The sequence below is a fragment of the Manacus candei genome, unplaced genomic scaffold, assembly GCF_025592945.1.
Source record: "Manacus candei isolate 608988 ecotype Guabito, Panama unplaced genomic scaffold, ASM2559294v1 h1tg000046l, whole genome shotgun sequence".
Taxonomy (NCBI): Eukaryota; Metazoa; Chordata; class Aves; order Passeriformes; family Pipridae; genus Manacus; species Manacus candei.
In genome coordinates this window covers 14862696-14879905 of record NW_026138094.1, presented here as the reverse complement: position 1 = coordinate 14879905, position 17210 = coordinate 14862696, and the positions used below count along the sequence as shown (strand labels likewise).

The window sequence follows — 17210 nt, the reverse complement described above, 5'->3', positions numbered from 1 at the left end:
GTAGGAGATTTTACATTTGGTATTATTTGGGAAACTATTACAGATTTGTTCACCAGAAATACAGTTCAGATTAAAGTGATTCCAACCTTGACAGTACAAATTTCAAGGAATTAAAAGCTGCTTGCAAATTCTGATTTCAGTCTTGTTCATCACTAGGCTTTTAATTACCAAGTAATTGCTACTGGAAGAGAGTCAGGCACCTAATTTTCAAATACAAAATTAAAGCTTTTCTTCAAAATATTAAACGGATATTTATTAAGATGTAATATTAGGAAAGGGGTAAGAAATAAGATTTACTGAGGGGAAACCAGAAATGATTGAAATTTAGTTTTTAAAGGCATGAATACTGGAGTTTTGCTTATTCTTACTTATCCATAGTTAAGTTTCTTTCTGCAGAATGTTTCTGTTTCAAATTATTTAGTCAGCATAAACTGTGGAATTTTTAAAATCAGACTATACCCAATCTAACCAACCTAACACCTGCAACTGCCAACCCAACAGATTGAAGTGATTAAGCCCAGCCAATCATACTGATTTTCTTCTCAAAAATTATGCAAAACATACAAGACAACACTGCTAAAATAACTCACTTCACATTGAAGGAAAGAAAAAATCATTTGAAGAGGAGAGGGCAGCATATCCAAGAATACCCCCAAATATAAACACTCCAAAATATCAACACAGGGACAAAGAAAACCAGATTGTCAGAAGATCCCAGGCCCCTGGATGAACAGCTTTCCAAACCTGTGAGGATGATGAAGCATCACTTGATGTGAGGAAAGCATGACATTATTGCTTGGTTTGTTGGTTAAGATAATGGACCCTTTGAACAGTGTCTGATTGCACTTTTAATGAACAGAAATAAAAGATGAAACCCCAAAGTGCAAAACTTTATTGAATGCTTGTAAATATAAGAACACCAACAAAAAACCCCTATATTTTCAAAATATTTATACTGTACAGGCTTAAATGCACAATATTTACAAACAAAAGAAGTGCCTACAGATGAATTGTGGCTGTGTAGGTCCCACTTAAGCACATTAAAGCCAAAAACTCAGTGAGAGGAGCTGTTCTTTAAATCAGTGTTCCTAAATAACTGATCTGTTGGGACACAGAAGACACTGAACTTTGCCTTTACTGTACCTTTCCTGCAGACTAACCTGGATTTATGTGAAATGCACCTGACTGCACTTGGTCACTGTGATAAAATACAGCCTTTCTTCAGGGCTCCCATTTACTGTGGAGTCAGAGAAGAGACCTGGGAGGACAAAGGGGAAGGTTGGGATTAGTCACAGTTCTTGGAAATGGCAGGATCAGCTCATGGAGCAGCTTCCAAACTGCTTCCCAAACTTCAGTCTCACCCAAGGACTTCGTGCCAAAAATCAGCACCGACAGGAGAGTTTTACCAAATCAGCACATTCTGTCAAACCTCACCCCAAAAAAGCAAATGATTTCTTTTCACTTGTTCTACATGTGATTGCAGTAAGGAATGGATTCTCCCCTTAGCACCTGCTCTCCTCCCTGACTCCAGACCAATCCTAACAGGAAAATTTCTCTTCAAAACCATTCTGAGACATTGGCAAAGATTTTAGAAATAAGTTGCAAGATTTTCTGGGTAACACTTAATCATATTTGGAACTGTGTTGTCATTTCAGCTCTAAAAACATAACTCAGAAAGTCAGTGCTTTCTAAAAATATTCAATTCTGTAAATACCACCTCGCTCTTTTATTAAAAGGCAGAACATCATTTTGTTTGGATGAAAAGTAAATGTAAGTACAAAAGACTTCAGACCCACTGAGCTCAGTGTAAAAACTGAATTTGTTTGAAGGATGTCCCCTCATGACTTTGTTTCATCCCAACCATTCCTCACCTGAATTGTTCGATGCCACATGTTCCACAGGAGGATTAGTACTGACTTGCCACACTGTTTTCACCTCCTTTGCTCCGTGCCCACTGCTTATCTCCACCTTCCATAACTCAGGGTGTTCACTGAGAGAATAAAAAAAGCCATCAAAATTCAGTCCCATCTGAATTTGAATGCTGCAAACACTGAGGTTTCTCTTACTCTTGGTAGAATTTCTTCACAAGAGCTGGTCTGATGGGCAGCTGAAACACATGTTTCTCGTTGAGAGGGTTTTCCTTGTAATACTTCATGCAAATCCTACAGTATATATCAACCAGTTAATTTCTTTGGAGAAATGCTTGTGCAAAATTAGCTATACTCCCAGCATTTCATTATATCTTTTAGTTTTCAATTTTAGTCCCAAAGCAACATTTAGCAGCAAGATCCAGCTGCTCCTCCTGCAGTCTCCCAACCACCATTAAGGAGAGCTGGTTTTTTTTTAAGTGTTTCTTTAAAACTGTCAAAGAAATTCTATTTCTTATTGTCATTTAAAGAGCAAGAAGTAAAAATGCAAGAGTTACTGTGTCAAAGGGAAGAGGTTCTCATGTCTGAACTGGAGTAAGACTCTGCAGTTGACCATTATTTCCAGCATATGGTGGAGCTTTTGAACACGATGAACTTGTTCCTGCAGATCCACTGATGTGGAAGTGAAGTAATCCTGGAAGAGCAAAGAGCTTCTGCTCTTACCTGAGCACTGAGTTTCTACAGACAAACAGCACATCCTCAGTAAACTAAAATAATCTTCCTGCTTCTTTTGAAAAGCCAAAATTTTAAGAGAGGCCCAGCAGACTCAGAACAAAGTTCCATCAAAGTGTGAATGAAGGTTCACTGCCCTGACAGCAACTTCTCTCAGATACCAAACCAATTATATATAATATAGAGAGAAAATATAATATATATTATGTATTATATTAAACAAAACAATGACATTCCTGCAGTTTGCTGTTCCAACCTCATGATCTGCAATTCAGTTTCTCAGCTGATAAATACAACATAACTTTCACCTCCCCATCAGCTGAGCTTGTTTTACTTTATACTTTAAACTGCTTTCAGAGTTTCAAAATAAAAATAAAGCATCTCACCAAGTAGGTTAATGTTGCAAGTTCCTGACCTGTAAAATGAACAGGAGAAATTAAAAATAATTAAAATTTAACACATAGTATCAGATGAAACATAAGCAAGATTTAGGTAATCAGACAGGGAACTCTACTGAAGAAAAGTGCAAAGTCACCAGGAATAGAATGTTATTTATGGACAGGACTGTTCTTCTAAACAAGAAAAAAAACCCTGCCAGGTGGCCAAGAGGCACGATTTTATTTACCAAAAAGGCTGCACAGTGAAGAAAGCCACCCCACACTTTTACACAACCAGCCTCCTTGGGACACACAGCTTTACAAGCAGTGAAAACAGAAAAGCAAGTTAAAGAATGAAAACAGGATGACAGAGCAAAGCAGGAATGAAGAAATGAAGGGGGTAACACCAAGGGTAAAATACAAAGCTCCAGTTTTTAAAATTTTGAATACAACTGAAAAGTTCAATTATTAAGGAGGCTGGAAACTGCACTTCAGCAGATAGGAAGAGAGATGGAGGTTACCAAAAAGTTCATTATTCCTGCATGGAATAGCTTTTCTCTTGAATTCCTGATCAGGTAACAGGTCTCAGGCTCACCTATGAAAAAACTGACATAATCCTTCTTCATCTTATCCAAGCCAATCTCAAAGAGCATCTGGATGGGAGTGATGCCACTGAGGGAAACCACCTCCACCTTCCCATGGTAGGACTGCTGGATTAACTTCCGTAGGAAGCTGCTGCTCCCCTGATGAATCTGGGCATGGAAGAAGTTTCCTTGTGAGGTGAAACATCAGAAACATTGTTTGGAAGTACAACAATAGAAACAGAAACAAGCTGTGACACAGGGAAGTAATTTAAAAACACTATAACACAACTGAGGGCAGTGAAGTGACAGGAAATATGTGTTACTACTCAAAATGTCAAGATTTATTGTGAAACACAAATACACACCCAGGGCTGGATCTCCCCACGTTCCAGGGATTTTATGACCCGTGTGAAACAGTCTATCAACTCCTGGTAGGAACTGACACCTGGGAAAAAAAAGACACAATCATTTAATTATCAGTCCAGGACTGTTAAGTCAGTAACAATAAGCCAACACACAAGAATAAAATCCTTTAATTAAAGAATGAGAGCTGAAATGACAGACTGCACTGCTTTTTGGTAACTCTGTCACATGATGGCTTTAAAAAAGGTTACTACAAATTAAAAATGATCAGCCAGCACTGAACTGTGTATGACTGAGAGCATGGCAGCAGCAGATTGTCATACACGGATTTTGGCAGCATTCTCTCTATTTACATTGGAAATTGTCCTTCTGATCTAAAACGAAAACTATAGAAATTATTTTTCTGTTTCAGAGCAGATGGGAACTACCAATTGTTTACAGTCAAACAAAATAAAATCCAGGAGCTGCTGCTGGATGTTGTAAGAAAGTACATCACCTCACACCCCCAAAGTGAGCTGTTCTGGAGACTGTTCACACCAATTCTCTGAAGAGCTGATCAGTCCTTGAAACTCAGAAATGTCCATCCTCTTCCCTGACAGAGCAATGTGGTCCAGCAGACACAGAGAAGGGAAAGGAAAACCTCACAATATACTCACTTCTCATTTTGCACCACAATTGTTCAGCAAAATCCAGGTCTCCTCTCTCACTGAAGATGGATTTGATGTAACTGTCCACTGCAGCCGTGTCACATTGGATTTTCTGAAAGAGTTTGTTGGTCTTCAGTAAAAAAGGGGATTGAGATTCAAAAACTGTCCATATCTTAATTTCTCCAGGGATCAAAACTGGGTGCATCACTAACTTTCCCCCTTTTCCAGGGAAACTATCACTGCATAGTAATTTGGAAGCATATTTTTATTTAAAAGTGAGTCTGATTCTTTCCAGAATGATCACACTGGACAACTGCTGGCCTTGGATGAGGAAGCAAAGCCTCCTGTCAGAGAGACTTTACACCCCAGCCAAGTGTTGTCTGTACCACCCAGCAGTGCCCTGAGAGGCCAAAATCCATCCAAAATCTCAGAACACAGAACTAACTGCCTGTTTTCCTGATAAGAAATATTAGTGGTTTGGTTGATCCAGAAATCAAAATATTTTTAGCTTGTCAACAAAATGCTACTTCTCTCTTGAAAGAAAATACACCTAAACCTTTCCTTGTAGATTGAAAGGTAAAAAATCTTAATATAACCAAACACACTTTTATGTGTTAAATTGCCCATTGCTTTAAAATAACAAACTTCTAATAAATAGGACAGACATCCAGCTGATACCATTATATTGACCCAAAATCATTAAATTAGGCAAGAAAAGCAAATTAATGATAGAATTGCCTGTTAGACCTTCTCCCATTATTTTTACATAGTTAGGAAATTGCACAAACCTCTGTTTCATCCTTGCTCCCAGACCCACAGTCTCCATCCAGCTTCTTCTTTAAATCTGGTAGAGGAAAAGAAACAAATTTTACCACCATGAAAAAGAAATATCATCAAACCACTCTCATTAATCCCCAGGCACATCATAAAAACACACAACTAACAGACAAAAAAGTGTTCATTTTAAAAATGGTTTTACTGGGTAAGGATATAGCCTGAAAGGATATATTTTTTTAAAATATGTTTTTATTATAATTACTCTTACACATGATATTAGGACAAAGTAAAATGACAGATCTTTACTAAGCTATTTAACTACTCTGTGCAGGAGGTTATAGCTTAAAAATTAACAACTCTAGTTCTGATGCTTTAGAAATTGTACGTGGCATTTGCTTTTATTTCTGTGCCATGTGAAATCCCTCTCCCCACGGAAAAAGCAGCCATTACCAGTCAGGAATTCCTGGACCAGTTCAACAGCTGATTCAGACTCCAGAGGCTCAGGCCACTCAGTCACACCTGTCTTCAAACCTTCAGCCAAAGCCTAAAGGCAGCGTGAGAATCAACACAACAAATCAGGTCTTGCTGGAGGCTCTGCACGAGTCACACTTCAAAATGCAGGTAACTTTGTAAGAATCATAAATCTCTGCACAGATAACCAGGAATTTAGAAACTTCCAGGATTTCTGGATGAGTTGTCCTCTTTGTATTCCAAAACTAAAACTGAACTCGAAGCTTAATCTTTAAAATAAAAGCTTAGAGTTATCTTCGAAACAGGTGAGGAAGTTTTAAATAAAGTGAGTTATTAACACATAAAATCATCAGTCCATGTGAATCTGAAACTGGAATTTCTTCCTTGTACTTACCAGGAGAAGCTGCAGCTCCCGATACACCTGGTACACAGGACTCCTGGGATCCCCTGACTCCAGGGCAATGTTCTGCAAGTTCCACAAGTTAAAGTCAGTTCCAAACTTCAGAAATCAATCCTAAAACTGTCCTTAGTGAAAGGCACGTCAGCATAATTCACAGTCTACATTATGAACAGGTTTTGGTGTTTTATTTTCTATCCTTTACACTGCTCATGATGTGCAAAGAGCTTGGGTTTGTTTGCTTTTCCCAGCTGGACTTACCAGAGTGGCAGCTGAAATCAGTGGGGGAGTCTCCAGAATCTTATCAACAATATTCCATGTAATATCAACATAGATATTGCCTCCAGATTCTACAATGGTGTCCTCCATTGCAGCAACTTGGATCAGTTCATACTGAGCAAATCCTTTGGTTGTCACCTGAGAATGAACAGATTGAAAAATAAAACCAACAAAACCGCCACAGCATTGATGGGTTTGTGTGCAGGCAAAACGATTGCAAAAGCATTTCACAAGAACACAAAAAAGGGTTAATATCAGACAAATGCATTACAAATGGTACCTCAGGACAGACTGCTGTACTACAGGATCATACTAAGGTGAGTTTTCTATATAGAATCTATAAAGTTTCTCCAAACCAGCATCACAAATCCCAAAATAAGAGCTTTTAAACTGAAACTGAAGCCATGACAGAGCGTAAAAACCTACCACAGATGAATGATGTCTTCTTTTATGTTCCATTTTGAGCTCCTCCAGGTTTGCAAAACAGGTTTTATCAGCTGTAGGACCTAGGAAAGGAAAAACGTAAGAATCAAAAAACCCCATTTGACACAACTCAATGTGACACTTAAAATTCATTCTCAAATGCTCCATTTGGTCAAGAATGACTCCTGATATCCTTTAGAAAACAGGGATTCTCCTTGCATTTGTCCTGTTGGTAAGAACTTGGGTGAACACAGAAGTGTTTAGTGTGAGTCAGTGGTTGTGTAAGAAGCTGAATACTAGCAGTTTAAATGTGCTGTTATTGCACAGATACAGCTGCATTAATTCTATTAAAAAGCTATTTTCCCCACACAGCACTGGTTAAAAACACCTCTTCTCTCTTTTTTTAACCTCCTTTTGTTTTTTAAAGCCAAGAATGCAGAGCATTCCCAAGCCAACATCACAGAAAGAGCAAACACAGCGTTGTCACATCAGAATTGCCACATTTTTGAGCCTTCCTCATTTAATTTGATGTGCAACAGAAAACCTTACCATCACATGACACCATGTAAATCGTGATCCCTGTGATCTTCTTTCCAGCTCTGAGAGGCTCAGCTCCAATCCAACAGGTGTGTTCAGGATCAGAACCATCACACCTGACCCAGAGGGGAGGAAGCACCAGGTCCCCTATTCCCAGGTGGGTCACGTTTGGATTTTGCACCATTGCATATAAGGAAACCAACTGCCTAGAAATGGGAACAGGAGGAAAATTAGATGCCAGCAAATATCCTAAATTTGTCCCTTATTAAAACTTGACTCCTCTCTATCATGCTTTGTTAGCAGACTCAAATCATTTTACAAGAAGAATGCAGGATTGTAACCCTCTTTTTAGAGGTAGCACAATAAAGTCACAAAGGAAGAAGTCTAGGATATCATACTTCAAAATATAATCAACATATTAATTTTGACTGAAGAATCTAAAATCATTGTATTTTACATCTTAAGCTCATTAAAATATATCAGTCAGGTAAACCCCATTTTGGTACCACGACTTGGTATTTTAACAACAGCAAAGACCCCAATTTTTAAGATTTTTTTAACAGAACCTTTAGCAAAAAAACAAGCACTGAAGTCTTAGCAAGCTTTTTTTGGTGTCCTGTACCCAGTGAATCCCATGAACCCAATGGCACAGCTCACAAATGCTTTTCCAGTAACTTGATTTGAGCTGCTTTGTTAAAAACTTTTAACCAGGGGAGACAGTTTTTCAGGATGGAAAACGGTAAAATCTCCTCACAAACTAACGAGCAATTTTATTTGGGGGATTGAAAACAACAGAGGTTCTGAATACTAGGAAGACGGACAAAAGCTGCAAAGGAAAACTACATCAATAGGGCAGGGAAACCTTTGAGACTTACTTTGCTCTTCCCACAGAAAGAGCTGCTGGTCCAGGACTCTCCTTTGGCAAAAGCTCAGAGGGAAAAAGAGCTTCCTCTGGTTTTGATTCTTCCATGGAGTCACCTTCTTCATGGTGTGTCTTTAAGAGAAAAGTGTAGGTAGATCAAAAACTGCAAAGTGTGTGAAAATATTTGATGGGAATTCAAAAGCCTGGATTACATTAAAAAAAATCAACAACTGGCACACAAACTTACTGCCTTCTGCAAAATATACATTGTGCTGCTCCCATTCCAAAATCTTTCGACAGGACTTTTGCAACTGCCACCAACCAAACAGATCTCCACATCAGTCTGGAAAATAATAATTAAAACTTCTTAATATACTACACAGAAATGCTGCCTTCCAGTAATTTTTTATACCAGAAATTGCAAAATTAACTAACTCCACAGCCTGTTTTCCAACCCTATTGCATCCATTCAAGAATCCCAGGCTATTTTACCTGAGGAGAACACAGGTACTGCATGCCATGGGTGGAATCAAATCGACTGTGAAAATGCAACAACTTTCAGCCAATCAGAAAATCTAAATTCCAACCAGCTGATTCCAGGAGAGACTAAAATTTGGTTCTACGAACAAAACTTCAGAGAATCTGAACTATGAGGGAACACTGAATTATCAACTGCTGTCACCAGATAGCCTTGAGATGGAGAATACTCTTTTAAAGTAACATGAAATATCAATCAGTTGCTTCTTTGACTGTCTCACGAGAGCTCTAAACACTGTTTGGAGACATTAAAATAAAAAAATCAACAAACAATTCTTTCTCAAGAATAAAGGAATATCAATTTTTACTTAAGCTTTCCCATGCAGAGAAGCATTGCTTGATTCTTTATATCTAATCTGGTTTTTTTTATATTACTATATATTTAAATAACCACCTGATTTTATTTTTGAACTATTATCAAACTTACAAAAATCCCAAGATTAATACAACCATTAAAATAACTATTCTGTGATTTTACCTCGTAGAGATATGGACGTTCAGGGACACCCTCCCTTCCCTCTTCACATATTCTGAAAGAAAACATTGACGTACGTGACCTTTTTCCCTCACCATTCCTAACTAAACAGCAAGTTACCCACACACATTAAACACCGCCACAACCGGCGCCTCCGCCGGGGCCACAGATCCCTCAGCGCGGAGACCCCCGGGAACGACCCCGACCCCACGGGAGCAGGAGCCCACACAACCCCGGGAACAGCCCCTGGAATAGCCCCGATCCCCACGGGAACAGGAGCCCGCACAGTCTGGAAATAGCTCCGGGAATATCGCCGGGAACAGCCCCGGTACCCACTTGAGGAGAAGCCCGCCCAGCCCCGGGAATGACCCCAGGTCCCACCGTCGCAGGAGCCCGGCCAGCTCGGGAATACCGCCGGGAAGAGCCCCGGTCCCCCCCGTTGCAGGAGCCCGCCCAGCCCCGGGAATAGCCCCGGGAACAGCCCGTTGCTCACCGCCGCAGTAGCTCGCCCAGCGCATTCGCCGCCCCTCGCCGCCGCTCCGCCATCGCCGCCACAACCGAACGTCCCGCGCGCCGGAGCTACGGGGGCGCTGTGAGGGGAGGGTGAGGCACCGCCCCGGATCCCTCCGCCGGAAAAGAATCCCCGGCTTTGGGAAGGGACCGAGAAGGACAGAGGCGGCCGAAGGGCGCGGGCGGGCACCAGGAGACGAGGCGCGGCCGGAGAGAGCGGGGGCTGGACGGGAGCCCGGTTGAGGTTGGGGCTGGGTCGGGATTCGACCGGCCGGCGCGGCAGAAGCGGCGCGCGCGGCGCGGAGGGACATTGGTCATAACTAAGGCGGGGTGAGGCGTCCTTCCTTTTCCGGGCGGGGCGCGGCGCAGACGGTCACGAGCAGCTCCGGCACCGCCGCCATGGTGAGGGAGCGCCGGGACGGGGGAGCCGGGAACGGGGAGTGAGGGGGCCCGGGGGGAGCCGGGCGGGCAGCGGGGCGGGGCTGGGCTGGGCTGGGGGAGCGGGGCCTGGCGGGCAGGGCTGCGCCGCGGGCAGCGCTCGGGCCGCGCTGGCGGCGTGGGGAGCGCGGCCGCCATTTTGGGCCTGTCAGCGGCCGCATGGGGCCCGGGAGGGACCGGGACGGGCTGGGCCAGAGCTCGGCTTGGTGGCCCAAAGTCCCCCCTTCTTAGGGCAGAGCGGGGTTTGGGCCCATATCGCCGCCTGGCAGGGCCTTTTATTTACCTCACGTATTAGTCTAAAGCAAAACAAGCCCCACGGGAGCGTTTGGGTCCACGTAGAGTGAAAAAGAACGGTTTCTCTAAACGCCCTATTTGTGGTTTCTTAACTTTCTTTTCTTTTTTTTTTTTTTAACTTATTTTATTGCAAAACAGGCTTTAGGAGGCCTTGGTCTGGAACCAGTTTGCAGATGAACAACTTTTCCTGCCAATAACAGTTCAGGTTGTGCTCTGGTTCCCTCACGTCAAGTTTGGTGCTTGTGTTGGGATCTCTTCCCCCTCAGCAGGGCCAGAGGCTGCTAGTGACCAGTGTCACAGGCACAGACATTGCCATGAGCTCGTTAATTTTGAGGGTTTTAGTATTTTTAATGCCTCTAAAACGAATTTTGGATGGGAAAGGGAAGGAATATGCTTTGCCTGTACTGTTGCCACAAGATTAATTAACAATCAGTACAGTCTAATGCTAAAAGATTCTTTTTTAAAGGATGCTGTTCACACTGGCAGGCTATTTTGAGGCATCCTTTCAGCCTCTTTTTCAGGCAGCTGATGCAGAGGACAGTTTAAATCTTCACCTTGCAAACTTTTAAACACCAGGAATTTTTCAGGGAGCCCAGACTTCACAAAAAACTCATTCTGCCCGTTTGATGGTCTGCAGTCATTGTGAGTGTCTGAATTGTGTTGGAGACGTTGGTTACAGCATTTGAGCTGTTAAACATAATATAAATAATGCTAATTAATTATCTAAATAAGTATTTCTTTAAATAAACACAGGTGGGTTTTCCATGGGCTTTTTAACAGCAAGTGGGAAATAGTTTAGAAATTGTTTACAAGAGAGCCCAGAGATTCAATCCTACAGTAATTCTGCCCAGATTCCTTGTAAATCTATAAAATTTGAGACCTAAATAATGCTAATATTAATAAATAAATTATATAAGTAAATATCTAAGCAAACACAGGTGGGTTTTCCATGGGCTTTTTAACAGCAGGTGGGTATTAGTTTAGAAGAGTGCAGAGATTCAATCCTAGAGTAATTCTGCCTAAATTCCTTGGAAATCAGTGAAATTTAAAACCTAAGTAATGCTAATATTAATAAAAAAATATCTAAATAGCCACATGTGGGTTTTCCATGGGCTTTTTAACAGCAAGTGGGCAGTAGTTCAGAAGGTGTTTATCAAAGAGCACAGAGGTTGAGTGCTGGAGCAATTCTGCCCAAATTCCTTGGAAATCTATGAAATTTGAATCCTTGGCTGTAGTTTCTGGCTGTGGGTCGTGCTGTGGAGTTTCCCACTCCCCTGTGGAGGGGCAGTATTGCTGTGATGACGTAATTTGCGTCCTACCCAGTGCTCAGTGACAGTTGCCTGCTGTCGGTGCGCTGGCGCTGCCGGGTGACGACTCCCAAGTTCTGAGCAATACCGAGGGCTTGGCAAGCCAGGCATTGAGGAATTCCCTGTCCCTGTGCTAAGAGTTCCTCCTCCCCAGGCTTGTGCTCGGCCGCTGATCTCGGTGTACTCGGAGAAGGGGGAGGCCTCGGGGAAGAACGTGTCCCTTCCCGCCGTGTTCAAGGCCCCGATCCGCCCCGACGTCGTCAACTTCGTGCACACCAACCTGCGCAAGAACAACCGGCAGCCCTACGCCGTCAGCGAGCTCGCAGGTACGCCTGGGCACCCCCAGGGCACCCCCAGGGTGTGCCAGGGATACCTCCAGCCCCAGGAGCTGCTGCCTCACTGGCTTGGCCGGGAGCTTGACTTTAATCATAGAATTGACCGGGTTGGAAAAGACCTCCGAGATCGAGTCCAACCCTTGGTCCAACCCGTGGTGGTTTGAACCACCACAAAAAGTAAAAATCCAGTCTCCAGCCTTCCCCCACCCCTTCCCACAATTGTACCTCAGCACCAAAGAGAAACTTTCAGGCAGACACACCTCTGTAGGGGGATAGGGAAGGGAAGATACATACATTTATTCTACACAAATTAAATACTGTACAAGCTAAAAGCAACTATATATATATATATATATATACACAATATTGCACACGTCTATCATCCTTCTAAGCCTCTCCCTTAATTCAGTCCAGGAGGAGCCCTTAGGCTGATAGGTAAGCAGTCTTTCTCTCATGGGAGTGTTCAGGGAAAAGGATTTCCTCTAATTCACTCCCCCCCCAACCTCCAACTGTTTACTGAAGTAAGTTCCCAGCCCATGGCACTGATGTCACATCCAGTCTCATCTTAAACACCTCCAGGGATGGGGACTCACCCCCTCCCTGGGCAGCCCATTCCAATGGCTGATCACCCTCTCTGTAAAAAATTTCTTCCTAATATCCAACCTAAACTTCTCCTAGCACAGCTTAAGACCGTGATATATAAATTTGGGTTCATTAATACCTTGAGATGGCATCAAGAGAAGCAGCCACGGGCTTGTTCCCAAGGGATTTCTTTATTAATTTAGGGGAGCAAGTAAGGGGACTTGGCCCAAGTTCAAGAGGACACCCCACAAATGTTCTATGATACTGATTTAGCATATACTGTTAAACCACAACATTTAAGGCAAAATCCAGTAAATCCACAACACTTGAGGCAAATTCCAACCACTTCCACAACACTTAAATCGAGATCCAGTCCCTCCAGCTCCAAACCACCCTAAGCATCAAGAAAGGAGCAAAGAAAGACAAGCAGAAGGAACAAGAAGAGAGGAGAAAGGGAGAGACAGATCATGTAACTACCACCATAGCCTTGTAGAGCAGCTCTCACCAGTCCAGTGGCAGGGCTGTGGCATGAGGCAAACACGTGCCCTTGGTTTTATCTGTTCTGGTTCTGACCCAGTAATAACTGATCTGGTGTCTAACAACTGGGAGTTGGAACTAGAGAAGCACTTTTAGTGGGATTCTGCATAGAAAGCACCGTGGCTGTTCTGATTATTAACATTATTATTCTGATTTTAAATTGTGTGATGATAAAGCCCAAGGAGGAGCAGAGGGGTAGGTCTTTCTCAGGCCTGGTGTTCAAAGCACCATTAAGATTTCCTTTGTTAAATCTGGTGTTCTCAATTTTGGAATAAATTTTCCTGAAATCCTTCCACTGCCTGGCATTTCGGGGGTACCTGCATGATACCTTACTTCACAAGAATCCCTGCTCCATAGTAACCACCTGAGACTTACCTGAGGCTTCTGCCAGCAAAAATCCTCTGCAAGTGGGCATTTGTTAAGAGTTGTTTCAGCAGCTTGTAGGTGCAGGTGATTTCTGCTTCCCAGGAAAGCTGTGCTGGGAATGTGCATTTTTAACCTTTATTTCTGAGGTTTCACATAAGCATTTTAACCCACCAGGAGCAGCAGTGCCAAGTTAAAGCTCCAAATGGAGGATCAAGCTTAAAAATGAGTGTGTTAACATGTTAGGTCAGCAGCAGGTATATTAATATGCTGAGAAAAAGCTTATCTGGTCAAGGTTGTTCTGCTGAAATGATGAGATTCCACTTCATTGGTCCGTGTTTCTGAAACACATGATGTGTGGAAGTTCTGATTGGTGCCTGGAGCTGAGCAGCTCCCTGACTTTGGGAGGGTCCCTGTTGTCACTCTGAATGCCCCTGTCTCTGTTGCAGGTCACCAGACCAGTGCTGAGTCCTGGGGGACCGGCCGGGCCGTCGCTCGGATCCCTCGCGTTCGAGGGGGTGGCACTCACCGCTCCGGCCAGGGGGCCTTTGGGAATGTATCCTTCCATGGCTGTGCTTCCAGCAGGGGCACTGAGCTCAGCCAGCTGAAAAGTTATTCCTGAGTATCTAAAAGTGAACTGGAGTCCTCCAGGGGTTCCCTCTGTGTCTTTGGAACCACGTGACGTGTCCTGTCTTGCCATGATGTCGTAATTTGCGTCTTACTCTGTGCTCAGGGACAGTTGCCTGCTGTCAGTGACCTGGCACGGGTGGCTGACGACCCACTAACGCTGAGCAAGCACTAAAGAGTCACTTTGGGAAGAGAACATTCCAAAGGGTTGTTCTTAACTCCACCTCAGATGTGCCGAGGCGGCCGCATGTTCGCTCCCACCAAGACCTGGCGGCGCTGGCACCGCAGAGTGAACATCACGCAGAAGCGGTATGCCATCTGCTCTGCCCTGGCTGCATCTGCCCTGCCAGCTCTGGTCATGTCCAAAGGTGGGAATTCTGTCTCTGGGAATGTTTGCTTGAGCCAGTGTTGGGTACTGTGGGATGACTCCAAAGGAATTTTGCACCACACGGCGATGCCGTTGGCTTTCTGTGCATGGAAGCAAAGGTTTGCTTAATACTCAGGTACAGCAAGTCCTGTGTGAGACAGACCTTGAGACTCCACTGGAACTTCACTGCTGTGGTTACTGTGCCTGAATATTACTTCATTCATTTCATTGAACAGCAGTGCCAAGTTGCAGCTCCACGTGGAGCATCAAGCTTAAAAATGAGTATGTTAAACGTCTTAGGTCAGAATCAAGTACATTAATATACAAGGAATAAATTTCTCTTAATAATAATCAAGATCTGTTTTGCTGAAATGATGAGATTCCACTTCATTGGTCCGTGTTTCTGAAACACATGATTGTGTGGAAGTTCTGATTGGTGCCTGGAGTTGAGCATCTCTGACTTTGGGGGGATCACAGTGTTGTCACTCTGTGAATGAAACTCCTTCTGTTCCAGCCCACCAGACCAGTGCTGAATGAAAAATTTAATTTCCAGTTTATCATGTTGTACCATTGGTGAATACAGAAGGCAGTAGCTGTCACACATGGGTCCAGCCAAGATCAGTTGTAACATAATCTCTTGTTAGGTCACCGCATTGAGGAGATTCCAGAACTTCCTCTCGTTGTTGAGGACAAAGTGGAGGGTTACAAGAAAACCAAGGAAGCTGTTCTGCTCCTTAAGAAGCTTAAAGCTTGGAATGATATCAAAAAGGTGAGTTGGTAAGGTGTGTTTCCAAGAGCAGGTGATTCAGCCCTACAGAGGGAATTCCAATAGTGGTGTGTTTTGAGCCCAAAGAGTGATGAACTCCTCACTGGTCCGTGTTGCAGATCCACAGTGATGATGGTGACGTTCTGACTGAAGTGGTTTGGGGGGTGGGGGGTGCCTGGTGGGATTTGGGCTGTTGGGATGCTCACAGGCTTCCCCCTTTCCCAGGTTTATGCCTCCCAGCGCATGAGGGCTGGGAAGGGCAAGATGAGGAACCGCCGGCGCATCCAGCGCAGGGGGCCCTGCATCATCTACAACGAGGACAACGGCATCATCAGGGCCTTCCGGAACATCCCAGGTAACTGGGACACAGCTGCTCCTCTGGCAGGAGACTGCCTGGAATGATGAGATTCCACTTCATTGGTCCGTGTTTCTGAACCACGTGATTGTGTGGAAGTTCTGACCCACGGCAGTGGCTGATAATGCTCTTTGTAACAACCTGTTCTGGTGATGTTGAGGGTGTTTGTGACAAATGTCACAGCTGTTCCCAACCCTAAACTGGGTTTGGGGCAGTTGAAAATAAGTTTGTATCTGGAAAAAGAGTGATTCCTGTTGACTGAATAATAGATTTTCACACGTAGGTGTGTGTGGCTCTGTAATGTCAAAGCCAAAAAGCCGCAACGTTTGTGCACCCTTGATTTAATTACAAATTAAAGGGATTTATTTCTCTGCCTGGTTCTGAACAGGAATTACTCTCCTGAACGTGAACAAGCTGAACCTGCTGCGACTCGCTCCGGGGGGCCACGTGGGGCGGTTCTGCATCTGGACGGAGAGCGCGTTCCGCAAGCTCGACGACCTGTACGGCACCTGGCGCAAGACGGCCACGCTCAAGAGCGACTACAAGTGAGTGCAGCCCAGGGGTGTGGGGGGAAAAGGGACACTGGCACTGCTTCCCGAGTGCCTGTTCTCAGTGATTTTATCATCCACTCACACTGGGAATGTTTGTTTCCCAGCCTGCCAATGCACAAGATGACCAATACAGATATCGGAAGAATCATGAGAAGCCAAGAAATCCAGAAGGCACTGCGTGCTCCAAAGTAAGTGGTTCTGTGTAATGAATGTCATGTGTGGTTTCTCTAGTCATTGCTAAACGTGAGGTCTTGTTATGGGATCAGAAATCTCTGTGCTGGGCTGTCACAGGGCTGGGATTTCTTAATTTCTGGGTGTAAACATCAGGAATTTAAGCTGCCCAAATTTCAGGGAGAATTTATCAGAGCTGCCATTGCAAAATGAGGTGACACTACGTGTCTGTGCTTTTCAGGAAGAAGATTCACCGCAGGGTCCTGAAGAAGAACCCGCTGAAGAACCTGAGGATTATGATCAAGTTGAACCCCTACGCCAAGACCATGCGCCGCAACACCATCCTGCGGCACACCCAGAACGTGAGTGGGGCAGTGGGACTGGCACACCTGGGTTGGTGCTTCGGGTGTCACACTGATCATCTCCCTGTCCTTTTCAGCACAAACTCAAGGAGGAGAAGAAAGCCAAGGCCAAGGCCAAGCTGGCAGCCAAGGCCCCGCCTGCGCCCAAGGCAGAGCCTGCAGCCAAGGCAGAGCCTGCAGCCAAGAGGCCGAAGGCGGCCAAGCCCGCGGGCAAGGCCAAGGCTGAAGCGTGAGCACGGCGGGGCTGCCCTGGGGCCCTGCAGGGGCTGTGCAACTAATAAATGCAGTTGGAACAGAGAAAATGGTGTCGGTTGTG

At 44.1% G+C, this 17210-nt stretch overlaps 2 protein-coding genes, 1 long non-coding RNA gene and 5 other non-coding genes across 8 annotated transcripts; 7 read left to right on the top strand and 1 right to left on the bottom strand.

Annotated features, from left to right (window-relative positions):
- Positions 1-285: 285 nt before the first annotated feature.
- On the bottom strand, positions 286-10776 carry ZWILCH (zwilch kinetochore protein). The gene is given in 20 exon segments (XM_051796881.1): positions 286-1258; positions 1872-1990; positions 2067-2162; positions 2426-2562; positions 2987-3015; positions 3573-3729; positions 3927-4006; positions 4581-4683; positions 5360-5415; positions 5799-5892; positions 6214-6285; positions 6478-6633; positions 6922-7001; positions 7468-7661; positions 8331-8449; positions 8565-8660; positions 9333-9384; positions 9823-9877; positions 9880-10151; positions 10153-10776. Coding segments are annotated over 20 exon segments (2322 nt in total). The 5' UTR covers positions 10416-10776; the 3' UTR covers positions 286-1166.
- On the top strand, positions 10124-17196 carry RPL4 (ribosomal protein L4). Its single transcript, XM_051796912.1, has 10 exons — positions 10124-10241; positions 12033-12204; positions 14145-14251; positions 14552-14690; positions 15334-15458; positions 15681-15810; positions 16199-16355; positions 16466-16549; positions 16774-16894; positions 16972-17196. Exons 1-10 carry the CDS (start codon positions 10239-10241, stop codon positions 17125-17127), a joined length of 1194 nt encoding a protein of 397 aa, XP_051652872.1. The 5' UTR covers positions 10124-10238; the 3' UTR covers positions 17128-17196.
- LOC127475288 (uncharacterized) lies at positions 10783-11965 on the top strand. The gene is made up of 2 exons (XR_007906163.1): positions 10783-11539; positions 11710-11965. It is a non-coding gene; the product is annotated as an uncharacterized LOC127475288 (long non-coding RNA).
- Positions 11863-11962, top strand: LOC127475432 (small nucleolar RNA SNORD16). The gene has a single exon (XR_007906217.1). It is a non-coding gene; the product is annotated as a small nucleolar RNA SNORD16 (small nucleolar RNA).
- LOC127475436 (small nucleolar RNA SNORD18) lies at positions 14000-14069 on the top strand. Its single transcript, XR_007906221.1, has one exon. It is a non-coding gene; the product is annotated as a small nucleolar RNA SNORD18 (small nucleolar RNA).
- LOC127475438 (small nucleolar RNA SNORD16) lies at positions 14390-14489 on the top strand. The gene has a single exon (XR_007906223.1). It is a non-coding gene; the product is annotated as a small nucleolar RNA SNORD16 (small nucleolar RNA).
- On the top strand, positions 15056-15126 carry LOC127475435 (small nucleolar RNA SNORD18). Its single transcript, XR_007906220.1, has one exon. It is a non-coding gene; the product is annotated as a small nucleolar RNA SNORD18 (small nucleolar RNA).
- LOC127475437 (small nucleolar RNA SNORD18) lies at positions 15849-15919 on the top strand. The gene has a single exon (XR_007906222.1). It is a non-coding gene; the product is annotated as a small nucleolar RNA SNORD18 (small nucleolar RNA).
- Positions 17197-17210: the final 14 nt, after the last annotated feature.